Source organism: Protomyctophum bolini (assembly GCF_963924005.1).
Source record: "Protomyctophum bolini genome assembly, chromosome: 23".
NCBI classification, from domain to species: Eukaryota; Metazoa; Chordata; class Actinopteri; order Myctophiformes; family Myctophidae; genus Protomyctophum; species Protomyctophum bolini.
In genome coordinates this window covers 9,370,740-9,384,674 of record NC_137884.1, presented here as the reverse complement: position 1 = coordinate 9,384,674, position 13,935 = coordinate 9,370,740, and the positions used below count along the sequence as shown (strand labels likewise).

The 13,935-nt window shown below is 45.9% G+C and overlaps 1 protein-coding gene across 1 annotated transcript; it reads left to right on the top strand.

Annotated features, from left to right (window-relative positions):
• Positions 1–12,388: 12,388 nt before the first annotated feature.
• Positions 12,389–13,423, top strand: LOC308310634 (phosphatidylserine decarboxylase proenzyme, mitochondrial-like; the record flags this gene model as incomplete). Its single annotated transcript, XM_080757014.1, has 1 exon — positions 12,389–13,423. One exon carries the CDS (start codon positions 12,389–12,391, stop codon positions 13,421–13,423), a length of 1,035 nt encoding a protein of 344 aa, XP_080613140.1.
• Between the last annotated feature and the right edge of the window lie 512 nt (positions 13,424–13,935).

The following is a 13,935-nucleotide window of genomic DNA, read 5'->3' as shown; positions in this document are numbered from 1 at the left end:
AGCTGCGGCTGCTGCTACTCTGTTCACGATTGTGAAAGGTACATTCACACAACTACTGTACACTACGGTACGGCGCTGTTCATATAGACCAAAACACAGTTTAAGCTTGTTTTCACCGGCGCTTCAAACAGTTTTTGTTTTTTAATCGGTTCACTATTAGCCATCAGTGTTTATTGGTTAACAATTTCTTAACGGCAAATAGCTAAAGGTTGTCGGTTGGTAACCCCTAGCTCAAAGACAAAAAGTAATTGTATAAGAACCCACAAAGGGTGAAATGCACACCTAACCGTTCCAAAGCAAATAGAGTCTCTGTACTATTTGCATGTATTTCAATTAGGTAATATGCATACATATTGCACCAAAACAGGCACTTTCTATGCAAATGAGCCTAATTGCAAAAACAGTCCGAGTCACAAACACCAACACTAATAGCCACACATAATGAGAGCGAAAATTATTAGCGTCTTCAGAGTTGGTAGTAACTGAAGCGCAGTGATCATGGCAGCCGTGTGCTTGTAAGGAATCCTTATGCCAAGTGTGATCGTGAGCAGATATTTCAACACTCCAGTAAAGGACTTTCAAACTCATCTCAGGTCCAGGACCAGACTGTTTGAAATGTGACTTTGTGCAGACTGGAATACGGATGCTGTCATATTGTCGACCACAACACACAAAACATTAAGGGTAGCCTTACTAGCCTATTGATGTCAGGTCTAGGACTAATTGGGAATGTGTATTCCACAATTTTGGTTCCATTCCTTACTCCGTGCCACGTGACGTGTGTACGAAGGCTTTCGCCCTGCAGTGTCCAAGCAGCCATGTCACACCAACATTTTGATCAATAATATAAGCTTAGTGCCTCTACTTACACAAGCTAGGCTGACCCCCATCCACCCTGATCATGAGCACAGAACACAATTTCATACACACACAAAATGCCACATTCTCTGGAGGCCACTTAACATGGACGGCCTCTGTCTTCATCAGCTCATCCTTGAGCCCCCAAGGGATACGCGCACACGCACAAGCACACACACACACACACACACACGTGTATGTGTACGTGAGCACGGAAAGCTGCAACACGGTAACTCTGTCACTTTGACGTTTCGGACGCGGGAAGGCGCGGACCCCCACACGGTACAGTTGCACCGCTCACTTCACACAGGTGTGACTTTTTCCTATTTCAAACCTCTCAACCTCTTAAACCTCTCAACTCACTTACCCTACACCCCCCCCGCCCCCGTCTCTCTTATTGCAGGATGTGCGCTCTCTCTCTCTCTCTCTCTCTCTCTCTCTCTCTCTGACCCACCACTGGGTGCTCGTCATCCCCCTGGCATGAGAAGAACATGAAAACATGTTGAACAAGACAATAGCAATCTAAATTAATCTGATTCCTCCTTTTTATAATGAGTCACCCTGATGTTGTTGGCTATTATTCTTTAGCTGTCATCTCTCAATTGCTAGCATGTTGCGTGACACGTCTTGTAGTCTGACTTCGTTATGTGCTACAGCCCACAGTTCCATAAATTGATAAGGAAGATGCTCAGGTGTATTGGCTTTGCTGTGAAACATATAGATTTTTGAACAGTAGTCTTGTTGTTGCCTTTCAGATGCCTGTTTCAGAGTAATATGCATGATGTGTTTGTCTTGACCAGAGTGCCAGTGCTAGTGCAGTGCATGCACTTAGAGAGCCTGTCTAACCTGTTTACTGTCATTTTGTTGTGTGTGGAATTTGTGGATGCTTTTGTTTGAACCTAAACCTATGTACATTTAGTGTCGTTTCATGAAGTCAAACGACACGCTAATTATAATCCAATAATGAGCTTGTGAAATTTTGTACCGGTATTAGCATATTTTGATGCCATGACAACTTATTTGAGGGGCGCTAGCCCTTCCTATGCCCATGCAGCTTTGAGTGTCTGTGTGTACCACGGAAATGATTGGATTCTTTGAGCATGGAATGTGATGTGTGATGATGTATGATGATACACGATCACACAAGTGTGATTCTTTTTACTATCTATCTATCTATCTATCTACAATCTACTACTGAAAATCTGAGTACTTCCTTCCGGGAGGCGGCCTTTTTTCCGACAGCATTCTAGCCGATGGGGCAACGATCCGATCCGCAGCGGGGGGACATTCGCTGTGATGCGAAAAAGCGATGGTCCGACATGCGCTGCTCCCGTGCTTGCGGTTAGGGTTAGGTTAGGATTGAGGTTTCGGATCAATATGCTGTCGGAAAAAAGACCTGCACCCCTTCCTTCCACCCCTAGTTAAATTTTCACACTGCAGACATGGGGGGACACAGGAACACCCCCACGAGAGCACACACCTTTACTTGTTTGGTGGGGGTAATAGATGTTTTCAGGAGGGTCCAAACATGGCTCCCCTCCCCTCCCCTCACTTGCCTAATCATCATCATTACAGCCGTTTGAAAAACTGTTTCCAAACAGGCAATCAAAGCCTGTCGCGATAATTAGCGGAGGGGAAGACATCTTTGTGAGCGTGTCTCCTCTCCTCCTCTCATCACCACCAATCTCAGAACACAAATCAGATCTTTCCGTCAGCAGAACACACAACCTGTAGTGTGTGTGTGTGTGTGTGTGTGTGTGTGTGTGTGTGTGTGTGTGTGGTGCATTGTTCTGCCGGAGACAGCTTGACTGAAAACAAACTGACAAGAACCATTTCAAGCAGAAAAAAGAAGGCGGCGCGCGTGCGTAGAACAACAACCTGTCAAGACCCAAATGCCTCTAATTTTTCTGTCATCTGCCATCCGTTTAACGAGACGAGGACATGGAGAGAGGGAGGAGGGAGGGAGATGATACAGAAGAAAGGAGAGGAAGAGTATCAGATGCGTCTTTTTTTCCCCATTTCAAACCTCTCAACTCACTTAACCGACCCCCTCTTATTGCAGTGTGTGATCTCTCTCTCTCTCTCTCTCTCTCTCTACCCTAGCTATATATGCCTCAGACAGCGGAGGAACCAAGTGTGTATTTGTAGGTGTCAGGGGAAGCAGGGTAATAAGCACTTAGCCACTGGCCCCTGTCTTTTACAGGCCAAACCCACAGCTCTCTGCCTCCTCTCATTCCCTGTCCGGTCCCCCCCCCCGCACCCCCTGCCCACCACCCCTCTGTCCGTCTATTTATCTGTGTGTCTGTGCGCGCACACGTGTGTGTGTGTGTGTGTGTGTGTGTGTGTGTGTGTGTGTGTGTGTGTGTGAGCGCTCGCCCAGAGCAAAGGGGGAACAGTGTTTATAGTAAAAGGTCCTGTTCACTTTAATATGCCACATTATGCCAATGCTGGAGTCAGCTCTCATGAGAGTGCAGGCCGTGTGTGTGTGTGTGTGTGCCTAGACCCGAGTGTATGTATGTGTACAAAAATGTGTGTGCTACATTATGCAGGCTATGCATAACCTATCCTTGCGTGGTTGCACGCATGTTTGTGTGTGCTTGTGCCAGCATTGACATTATGCGAATGTCTTTCTCTCTGTGTGTGTGCGTGCGTGCGTGCGTGCGTGGCTGCGTGCATGCCCATTTGTGTGTGTACGAGGGTGTGTGTGTCCATGCTGTCATCTCACGTTCTCTCGCCCCTCCAGTGGAGCTGAGGATTGGCAGAGACAGGCGGATAGATGAAATATTTACCTGTCGCATCGCATGTTTAGAAAGAAAAACAGCTGCCTCTGTTCTGCTAATAAGCATCTCGTGTAAGGCCTATAGCTACAGTTGTATGTGGGGAGAGAATGACGAAGAGAGACAGAGATACAGGAAGAAAGACAGAGATCTGCCAAAAGGTCTGAATCAGCATAGTCACTGTGACCTCAGTCCAGTTCAGACCAAGCTAACATCATGATGCTCACAAAACTATTATCTACAAATAATGAGTTGCCACTGGCAACGGTTCACTCAGTTTCATGTGTGACTGGCAAGTGCTGGAAGCTTTGAAATAACTTGAACAAGGCTGCAAAATAAGCGACTGCTGCCTGAGATGCCTTTGAGCAACGTATTCAACCTCCCTGTTATGCGCATGTCATAATAAGTTTCGCTATTCTTTTTATTTTTGAAAATGTTAAAATGTAACAGATTCTTGTATTATTTTTTTATTCTTTCTATTTTATAATGAGATGCCCCAAAGGGACACCAATTCACCAGTTCAGTCCCCAGCAGAGCACTGAGTCTGTATTGGGCAGACTGCATGAAATATGCAACTGTTCTATAGTAATGCCACTGTGTAAATGGAAACAGGTAAGGTCTGTAAAACTCCTTGTGTGTCCAACGATTCTGAACCAGTGCCGTTTCTACGGGGGGGCACTAGGGGGCGCTGCCCCCCCAGATAGACTTTGTGCCCCCCCAGTCCAGAACCCTACCCCACCATTATTTTTAATGTTTTACAGGTTTAAAATATAATGTGTTATTCATGTTCTTTGTGTTTATAATAAATTTACATTTTCTAATTAATTCATAGTAATAAAAATGCAATAATAACAAGTACACTGGCACCTATAGTCGGTGCACCTAGTCGGATTCGTTTTGATGCAGCGCACCAAAAGCTACGTCATTACCTGTGTGACTTCAGTCCATGCTTCAGTCACAGTGAAAACAAACCCAAACCGGTAAAATTGAATCATGGATATTAGGAACTGGCTCAAAGCCAAAACACCAAACTCTATAAACCCACCAGCACCTTCAGAAAGGCAGACTGATGACGATACTGAAACCAACACCATGTCGCCTGTTGTTGTTAATATTGCGGGGAGTCGTTCGAGCACCGAGCACTACTAAATGCACAACGAAATTCGGTCGTCGGATGGGGTTCGCGAGTGTCGGATAGCATTATTCCAGTGAGGCAGAGGGCTGCTGTAGCAACTTCCACAGCAGCAGCTCAACTTTCGGACCTCCACCACCACCGCATGCTTCTCCACCAGAGGTTCTTGGTTCTGGCACACCGTCACTGAATCAGGTAAAACGGGACAAATACCCAAGTAGCCTTCATAATGGCAAACGTGCAATCTGCAGACGCGCAGATCCCCCCCCCCCTTTGCCTCCCGACATAAATACACTATATAGACTTGTTGTTTTTGGTTGGTGCATAAACTTTTACTCATATTCCCCTACCGTGGAGATGGCCACATATAAAAGACACTATAAGCCTAAATGCTCAACTATTTGTTGGTGATTAATGGTTGGTGCATAGGCTATAGTCTTTTTTTCTACTTTCCTCCCGCCGTGGAGATGCTCATTGTGTTCATTGTGTTGTTGGTGCGATGCGATCGTGTTTCCACATGACAGTATATAGGCTATGTTTGTTTGTTTGTTCTGTTGGCTACAATAATTAGGCTATATTATTTGTTTTGGTGTATAATTGGAACCTATACTTGTAGCCCTTCTCCAAGCCTTTTGTGTTGTTTTATTGTATAGGCCAATGTGAGAGCTTAATTGCTATATATGGATGTGAACTTGAAAAATCAAGTGCCCCCCTTGGAAATATGAATGCCCCCCTGCTGATTATTCCCTGGATACGGCACTGTTCTGAACCCAAGTTCCAATTCCAAAGATGTATTTTGTATATATTATTTCAAGATCAGCACGTAGGGCCTAGATTAAAAATGTCATTCTAAAGGGGTGCTGTACACACTTAACTACAGCATGCCCTTACTGTATGGCTCAACAACAGCCATAACCACCCAAAATCCTCCCACCTCACTGAGATGGTTACTGAGCCACTATAAAAGGCAGGGGAACCCGGTGCTCATCTTGCAGAACGTGGCGAGTCTTGAGATAAGTGCAGCGTGATCCAGCTATTAGTCACTGTTCAGGCCTGGCCCAGTACGAGTCCAGTCGTTTTGTCCTTATATAGGGCAGGCGGGCTAGCGGCTGATCGTATAACACCCCAGTCAGACTGAGCCGCACAAAAACATAAATTAGACACAGACAACTGGCCTAGTCCAAGAAAACACAAGGCTAAGGCCGGCTGCTCCTATTCTGTCACACACACACGCACACGCACACCCGCACACACACACACACACACACACACGCACACACACACACACACACACACGCAGCGAGAGGGAGAGGAGAGCAAACAGGAACAATGTCAGACTATACAATATGTGTCTTTATAACAAATGCACATGCACACACACACATATTCATATCATTGTCCTGACACTGTTTGGTTCTGTAGCCAAGGCTGTTATTTTTCCCTCTCAAATAGAAAGAGGGTGTGTGTGTGTGTGTGTGTGTGTGTGTGTGTGTGTGTGTGTGTGTGTGTGTGTGTGTGTAGAGCCCCCTCATGGCCCTCCGATGCTCCTGTCCCCTCACCTCCTTGACTTGGACACTTAATCAATGCACTGGAAGTGGCCTTTAACACACAATCTAATTATATGGAAATGAAGGCAGGCTGTGGACTCGATGCTAAGTGAGCCAGTACACACACACACGCAAGTGTGCGCAGTCGTGCACACACACACACACACACACACACACACACACACACACACACACACAGATGACACAGAGCATGGCACACGTGCACACAAATAGCAGAAAAATAAACACACCAAATAAAATAAAACATATATAGAATAGAAGGGAAAAGGCAGACAAAGTGATGATCATATCAACAAAAGGGCCCCAACCATATATATATACTGTATATATATGGAGGCTGAGAGGCTTGCAACGTAAGTGATTGCTAATAATAAAACACACGTGCAAACAAACACACACAACTAACTGTATAACTCAAACAAATGCAGATGCCCTGTCCATTCTGGTGCCTGTTGCGGTTTATCATTAGCTCTCTGACACACCATCAGCAACACAACAACATGTAATGTGTATTCATGCGAGTGCGTCTGAGAGAGACAAGGACACAGAGTGTAAAGATGGTATACTGTAGGATGTATGGTTGTAGGGTCACGCTGAAATGACCATTGGTGGGTTTGCCGGTTTGACACACAGCAGCGGAATCCGCCTAAATTAAAAAAAGGAAAGTCTATATCTATTTAATTCTGTGTCCTATCCCACTGATGTGGTTCTCCAATTATTTTTTGAATAATACAAATGACTTCTTCCAGTTAGATATAGCTCTTAAATTTCACGTTGTCAGTGGAATATTACCGGCACTCATTGACACTCATTAATATCACCACATACATGCAACAGTTTTGTCTCTCAATGCTCAGACATCTCACAGCTGACGAGATATTTCATTAACGACTGCATGGAACTCTATGCTGGATAGTTCCAGTATAGGCCGAGTGCATCAGACTAGGTAGGGGCCAGCATGACTTCTACGGTGTCGGCTTCTCTCCCTCCTTATTGTCAATGCAAGACATAGTAATGTTGAGTGTTCCTGACAGCGCTGAGAATTTAGCAGTAGCACTCAGAACACCAAGTGCGAGAAGTTACAAATATTTTAACTTTTAGCAGAAGCAGTAGCGTGCCTATAGGAATGAGTTTCTGGGAGTCTCACAACTCCAACGACAGCCCATGCTGCAGTGGCGTTCCTCAAGCACCTGTTCAGCACAGCTAACTAAAAATAGAGGTGCCCACGGGACACCTGAGGTGAGCGCTAATAACGTTTGCAAACAATTGTTAATGAATGCTAACGGCATGAAGATACTCAAAGCATTATTCAGCCAGGGACAGGTGAATAGATATGGAGCCTACCTTGTAGTGTGCACTGCTATTTGGTAAGACATTAACAAATTCGGAGTGGAGGATGCGGAGGAATTAAGCTGGATGCCATCCTGTAGAACCCCCCCCCCCCCCCCCCCCCATCCCGTCTGTGATGTGCTATAGCCTCGTTGGGACTATAGGAGCACTAGGTTCACAGTCCTTTGTGCAATATAGCCTCCAGACTCCACAACCAAGCCTGACCTCAGATGACTCCTGACTCCTGGTTGACTGTGGCACATGGACTGCTGGGAGGATGTACTATACACTACAGAACCATGACAGGACAACTGTTGTGTCCTATCCCATTTGTATCCCATTATTCACTGTTGATAGACTTTATATTATTCAAAACAATACCTAATGTTGCAGTAAAAATGCCTACTGTTGCAAAACCTAAATGGACCCCTGATCTAAATGGATCAGATGTGTGTGTGTGTGTGTGTGTGTGTGTGTGTGTGTGTGTGTGTGTGTGTGTGTGTGTGTGTGTGTGTGAGAGGGAGAGAGAGAGAGAGAGAGAGTGAATGACAGAAACAGAAAAAGGTCATGATTGAGTCAAGCAACCTGACAGCTGTCAGTTGAACTCATTTCAGCTGAGGAACGCACACACACACACACACACACACACACACACACACACACACACACACACACACACACACACACACACACACACACACACACACACACACACACACACACACACACACACACACACACACACACACACACACACACACACACACACACACACACACACACACACACACACACCTGACAGTACAAGGCTCATGCTCACACTCTCAGTCCACACACACACACACACACACCTGACAGTACAAGGCTCATGCTCACACTCTCGGTCCACACACACACACACGTCAATTAGGAGACATGGAGACCTGAAGTGCAGTGGATTGATTGGGTCGTAGATTTGCTCCCTGCAGCCACTGTCAGAAACGGACCAACTATACGCAGGACACCTGACATCCCACATCCTCTCTTTCCCACACACACCTCTGCAGTAGGATCGTCTGGTGAGAAACAATACACATCCGCAGGTGCTACAAGCACAAACACACAAACACACACACCCGCACACACAGACATATCTGACAAGACCTAGCACCCACTCAACATCTCTGGAACCTATGTTAACCTGCCTTCCCCCAGAGACAGACAGACCCAGAATCAGAAGCACAACCCACATACAGAGAAAAAGAGATGAGAGAGAGAGAGAGAGCGAGAGAGAGAGCGAGAGAGAGAGAAAGAAAGAAAGAAAGAAAGAAAGAAAGAGAGGAGAGAGAATAACAGAAAACAAACACAAGCAATAGAGCTAGAAATACAGGGAAATAAAAAAGGTAGCAGGTGGACCACGGACGGACAGACAGACAGACAGACAGACAGACAGACAGACAGACAGACAGACAGACAGACAGACAGACAGACAGACAGACAGACAGACAGACAGACAGAAACAGAGGATGAAAGAGGCCACGATGATGCTGGACACATCATTACCCAGTTCAGAGAGAGAGAGAGAAAGAATAAAGAAACGACAGAGGGAGAAATAAAAGGAAATGGGTTACGGAAAAGGGGTTGGCCCACGATAACAATACAACAAAAGAACAGAGACTTTAAGAGAGAGTGAGCGATAGATTGAGCGAGACAAAAAGGGCATGCTGATATGCTGAGATGTGAAAGAGAGAGAGAGAGAGCGTTAAGCATATTCATTATGAAAAGGTGGTTAGATTGTCTTGGTGTCCTATCGGGCAGCATCAAAACCTGCATGTCATCGGGAGGGGGGGAACTACAAAGTGGATCCCGAAGCCTGCAGAAGGGAACCTTTTTGATCACACTAATTAAAAGCCATTTTGTTTTAAACAAACAGACACAAGTCTAATTGGCTCTTTTCCATGAGAAAGAGAAGGATGTTGAAAGTAGAAGAACACACGGAGGAGGGAGGAAGGAGGGGTGATCAGAGGGCTGAGTTCAGCCAGACACGCACGCACACTGACATCCATACACAAAAAGCTCACAATGATTGAATGAGACCCACCAAAAAAATTTAATAAGATGATTACAGGTGTAGGCATGCGCACACAAACACACACTCACAGTCCCACAGACAACCAATGAACAATTACATATTGTAGTATTCTACAAAAGTAACAATTCCGGGCTTTCCTGCATTGAACTGTCAGTAGAAGATGGAAGTAAATAAAGTAGCCTTGGGACACAACGGTTGGTGAGCCACGTTGCCCATAGGGCAGGAGCCTATCTACTGTTTCTGTAGCGTGAGGCAGCTTGAAGCACACCCCCCAGCCATAATGTACAAGTAAGTACACCCCCGGGACATTACGCTAGCACGTTGCAGGGAAGATGGAAGTGCTACTATACCACTTGAAAACAGATCTACAAGAGCACAATTCTGGTAGATCGGCGACATTCTGATACAACAAAGTATGCAGGGTAGTTAACCTAACCTAGGCTCCGCAGCAGGGCGGTGCACTCAGATCTGGTGGGTGCTGAGCCCAGCCCAACTCAAAGCATTCTGATTAGGTTCTGGTGGGTGCTGAGCCCAGCCCAACTCAAAGCATTCTGATTAGGTTCTGGTGGGTGCTGAGCCCAGCCCAACTAAAAGTATTCTGATTAGGCCACAACGAAGCAGTGTGACACCAGCAGGCTTCCTGCCACGGAAACGGAAAAATCTGTGCCGTGATGGACACCTTGAAGCCTTGTATGATGTTGAGAGACCAAGCAGCAAGAGCTCAAAGCTCCCAAAAGGGACATGACAGCTGTTGCACCACAATGATGACAAAAGCAATGGTAAACTAATTCCATACTCAGAGCAGCCTCTATGTGGAAGTGCAGAAAATCCTGCCATTTTACTGCATCGTCTTCTGCATTTAATTATATAGTCATTAGTCATTATGTAAACTTCTTTCCAACTAAACGTTAAAGTTATTTTTGATTGCACTAGTGTATTTTAGCATGTGTTTCTGGACAACTTCTGAGAAGTGTGAACATTATTTTTGTCGCGAATGTCTGCCCAATGCTCGCACCAAAATCAGGCAGGCACTGGAAATGTATGTGTGCGTGTGTACGTGCGTGCGTGCACATGCACAATGAATGAAACATGGTATCTACTTATATAATTCAAATTATACTTGTGTAATGGGTACTGCACTAAGTACTCTGACAACGGGTACAACAGGTCTAAAAACTCTCTCCTTACTGGCCTACCGGCAAGTCCGGCATGCACATGCCTCTCCAATTGATCCAGTATGCCACAACATGCTTGGTCTTCAACCAGCCAAAATTCTCACATGTCTCCCCCCTTCTCTGCGACTTCTCTGCGACTGCCCGCAGTAGAGTAGAGTACAAAACTCTGATGATGGCCTTCAGTTGACGTATGACAATGGTCAATGTTTCAACCTAATCCTATTCACCTACTGTAGATCCCACTGTTGTGACATGCAATCAGTAATCGTTGTTCTGTATTTCTCTGAAAAATCCTGCCGCAAAACAATGATGTAAAACGTGTCATTTCATGTCAACGAATGTACGGAATAGAGGGTATGCACATGCATAAAGCAAGTGGCAAATCGAGTGGCAAAGTGAATGCCATAGTGAGTTTAACGTCGTTTAATGCAATCAGATTTTTTTCTGTTGGGAAGTCGTTTTTTGCCACTCAGTAGGCGTTCCCAAAGATGGTCTATTTATGAAGATGGGCCAACTTCATTGGAGCCACTACAGGCTAAATGGTACACAAAGCCTACAAATGGTCTCCTAAATATAGTAGGCGTGGTTTGCTTCTCCCGCTGACAACAACACTGACAACGTCATGTGGAGCATTGAGAGCACTATATGGCAAATGGCAAATGCCATTTCCCAAATCATCCCCCATCAACCAAGAGTCTAAGACAGTTATGGAAAATTATATTATTAAGCATTGGAACACACATTTTATTTGTTTATTTATGTCCATTCATTTCACGTTATGTGAATATTATTAATATTCACATATTGTCATCTTAAATATGGGGCCAGAGCCCCCTATGTGTTGTCCGTCAAATTGCAGATGGACAGAGAGAGGCTTCCGGACTCATCTCAAATCTTGCGAGAGTTTGTTACTGGGATAAAGAAATGTCATTAACAAAGTAGATTTTCTCCTGATTTCTCTCGCTAAAAGAAGCCATTTTACTATGAATATCTTGTAAATATTGTGTGCCTTGTGATGATGGGTCAGTGACCATAGAGTTAAGGAATGGTTCAGAAGCTGTTTTCACGTTCATTCTCCCATTGGAAATGAATAGACTCCAACATTCTTCCCGTCTCCTAATAATGTTACCACCCACCTCACGCAGATACGGGGAAGTAAAGCAAAGTTGGCCTCTCTTGCTAATTTTCCTCTTGGGCGTTCCCGCATAACGTCTGGGTATGATGATGATGTCACACGCATGATGATGTCACACGCATAACGTCCATATATTCTTGAAGACGTGAAATGCTGACATCATCATTACGCAACATCAACATTTTGAAATAAGGGGTACATCCATAGAATTGGATATTTTAGGATTTAGGAGAATGAAATGAAGGTATGGAGCTTGCTGAGAACTGCATGGTTGCAGCGGGGACCATTGCGTCACTTCTCGGGTGGGCGTTTGGGATCCGCACTCCCAGGCCTCCAGGCCCACATGAGGCACCTCCCGCTCCTGCTCACCACAACCGGTGGCGGTTACGTGGTCTACAACCTGTACGGTCGGTATCAGGACCGCCGGCTGGCTGCGCGGGGCATTGAAGTCCCACCTCATGTGGCGAGCGACTTGCAGGTGGCGTTGTTCAAGTCCTTTCCTACCAGGTTGCTGTCGAGGACATGGGGGCGTCTGAGCCAAGTGGACTTGCCCACATGGCTTCGGAAACCAGTTTATAGTCTCTATAGCTGGACCTTTGGCGTCAACATGCAGGAGGCAGCAGTAGAGGACCTGTGCCACTACAGGAACCTGGGAGAATTCTTCAGAAGAAAACTGAAACCTCAAGTCAGACCAGTCTGTGATGCTCACTGCATGACCAGCCCAGCGGATGGCACAATTCTTAATTTCGGTCGTGTTCATAACGGTGAAGTTGAACAAGTTAAAGGCATCACTTACAGCCTGGAGACTTTCCTTGGATCTTTGACCTGGACAGACATGAACAAGAACAAGACAGCCACTAGTTCCTACCAGGACCTGCTGGTGACTCGGCCAGGCAATGAGTTGCATCACTGCATGGTTTACCTCTCTCCTGGAGATTACCACGGTTTCCATTCACCAACCGACTGGACCATAACGCACAGGAGACACTTCCCTGGGTCTCTAATGTCGGTCAACCCAGGTGTTATTCGGTGGATCAAGGCGTTATTTTGTCACAACGAGCGGGTGGCTCTCAACGGCACCTGGCGCCATGGCTTCTTCTCGCTCACGGCCGTCGGGGCAACAAACGTAGGGTCCATACGGGTTTACTTTGATGAGGATCTGAGGACCAACGCGCCACACTACCACAAAGGCTCATACAAAGACCTCCACTTTAATGTGGGTGGAAGGGAGGGTGTGACCATGTGCAAGGGGGAGGAGCTTGGGGAGTTCAACCTGGGCTCCACTATTGTCCTGCTCTTCGAGGCACCACGGGGCTTTACCTTCAACGTAGAGGCCGGGCAAAAGGTCCGCTTTGGGGAGCCACTGGGAACGCTGTGACAAATGACAGAACCGATGGAGAGACTCGGAGGGCGAGAGAGGGAAATGTTTACCAGTGTATTTACATTTTCATGTCTATAAGAGGGTGTATGTGTGTGTCTGCCTCTGTCCGGAGCTAATCTTGCAATGAACTGGACCAATCAGTGACACGTTTGTTGTTCAATCAGCAGTAGACCAACCTAGTACCTCCATGCCTTTCTTTTGAAATGTCTACAATTGACTGAAATTAGAGTGGTGCCCATTGGGCACTGGCCTACTTGGAACGATGCAAGTTGGAAATGCATGCCCCACCCCGTTATTATGTATGTGTCCCTTTTATGCCCATATATGGAGTTCTTGTAACAATGGAAGTTGGAGATCCATGCCCCACAATACCCGTTGTACCCGTGTCAATATATGGAGATTTATGTAACTGTCTCCCTGTGTTCCTATATATGGAGTATGTGTCAGGCATGCCCGAATATGGAGTGTTGTGATGTCAGAACAGCCCAGCTCCATATATGGAGCCTGGA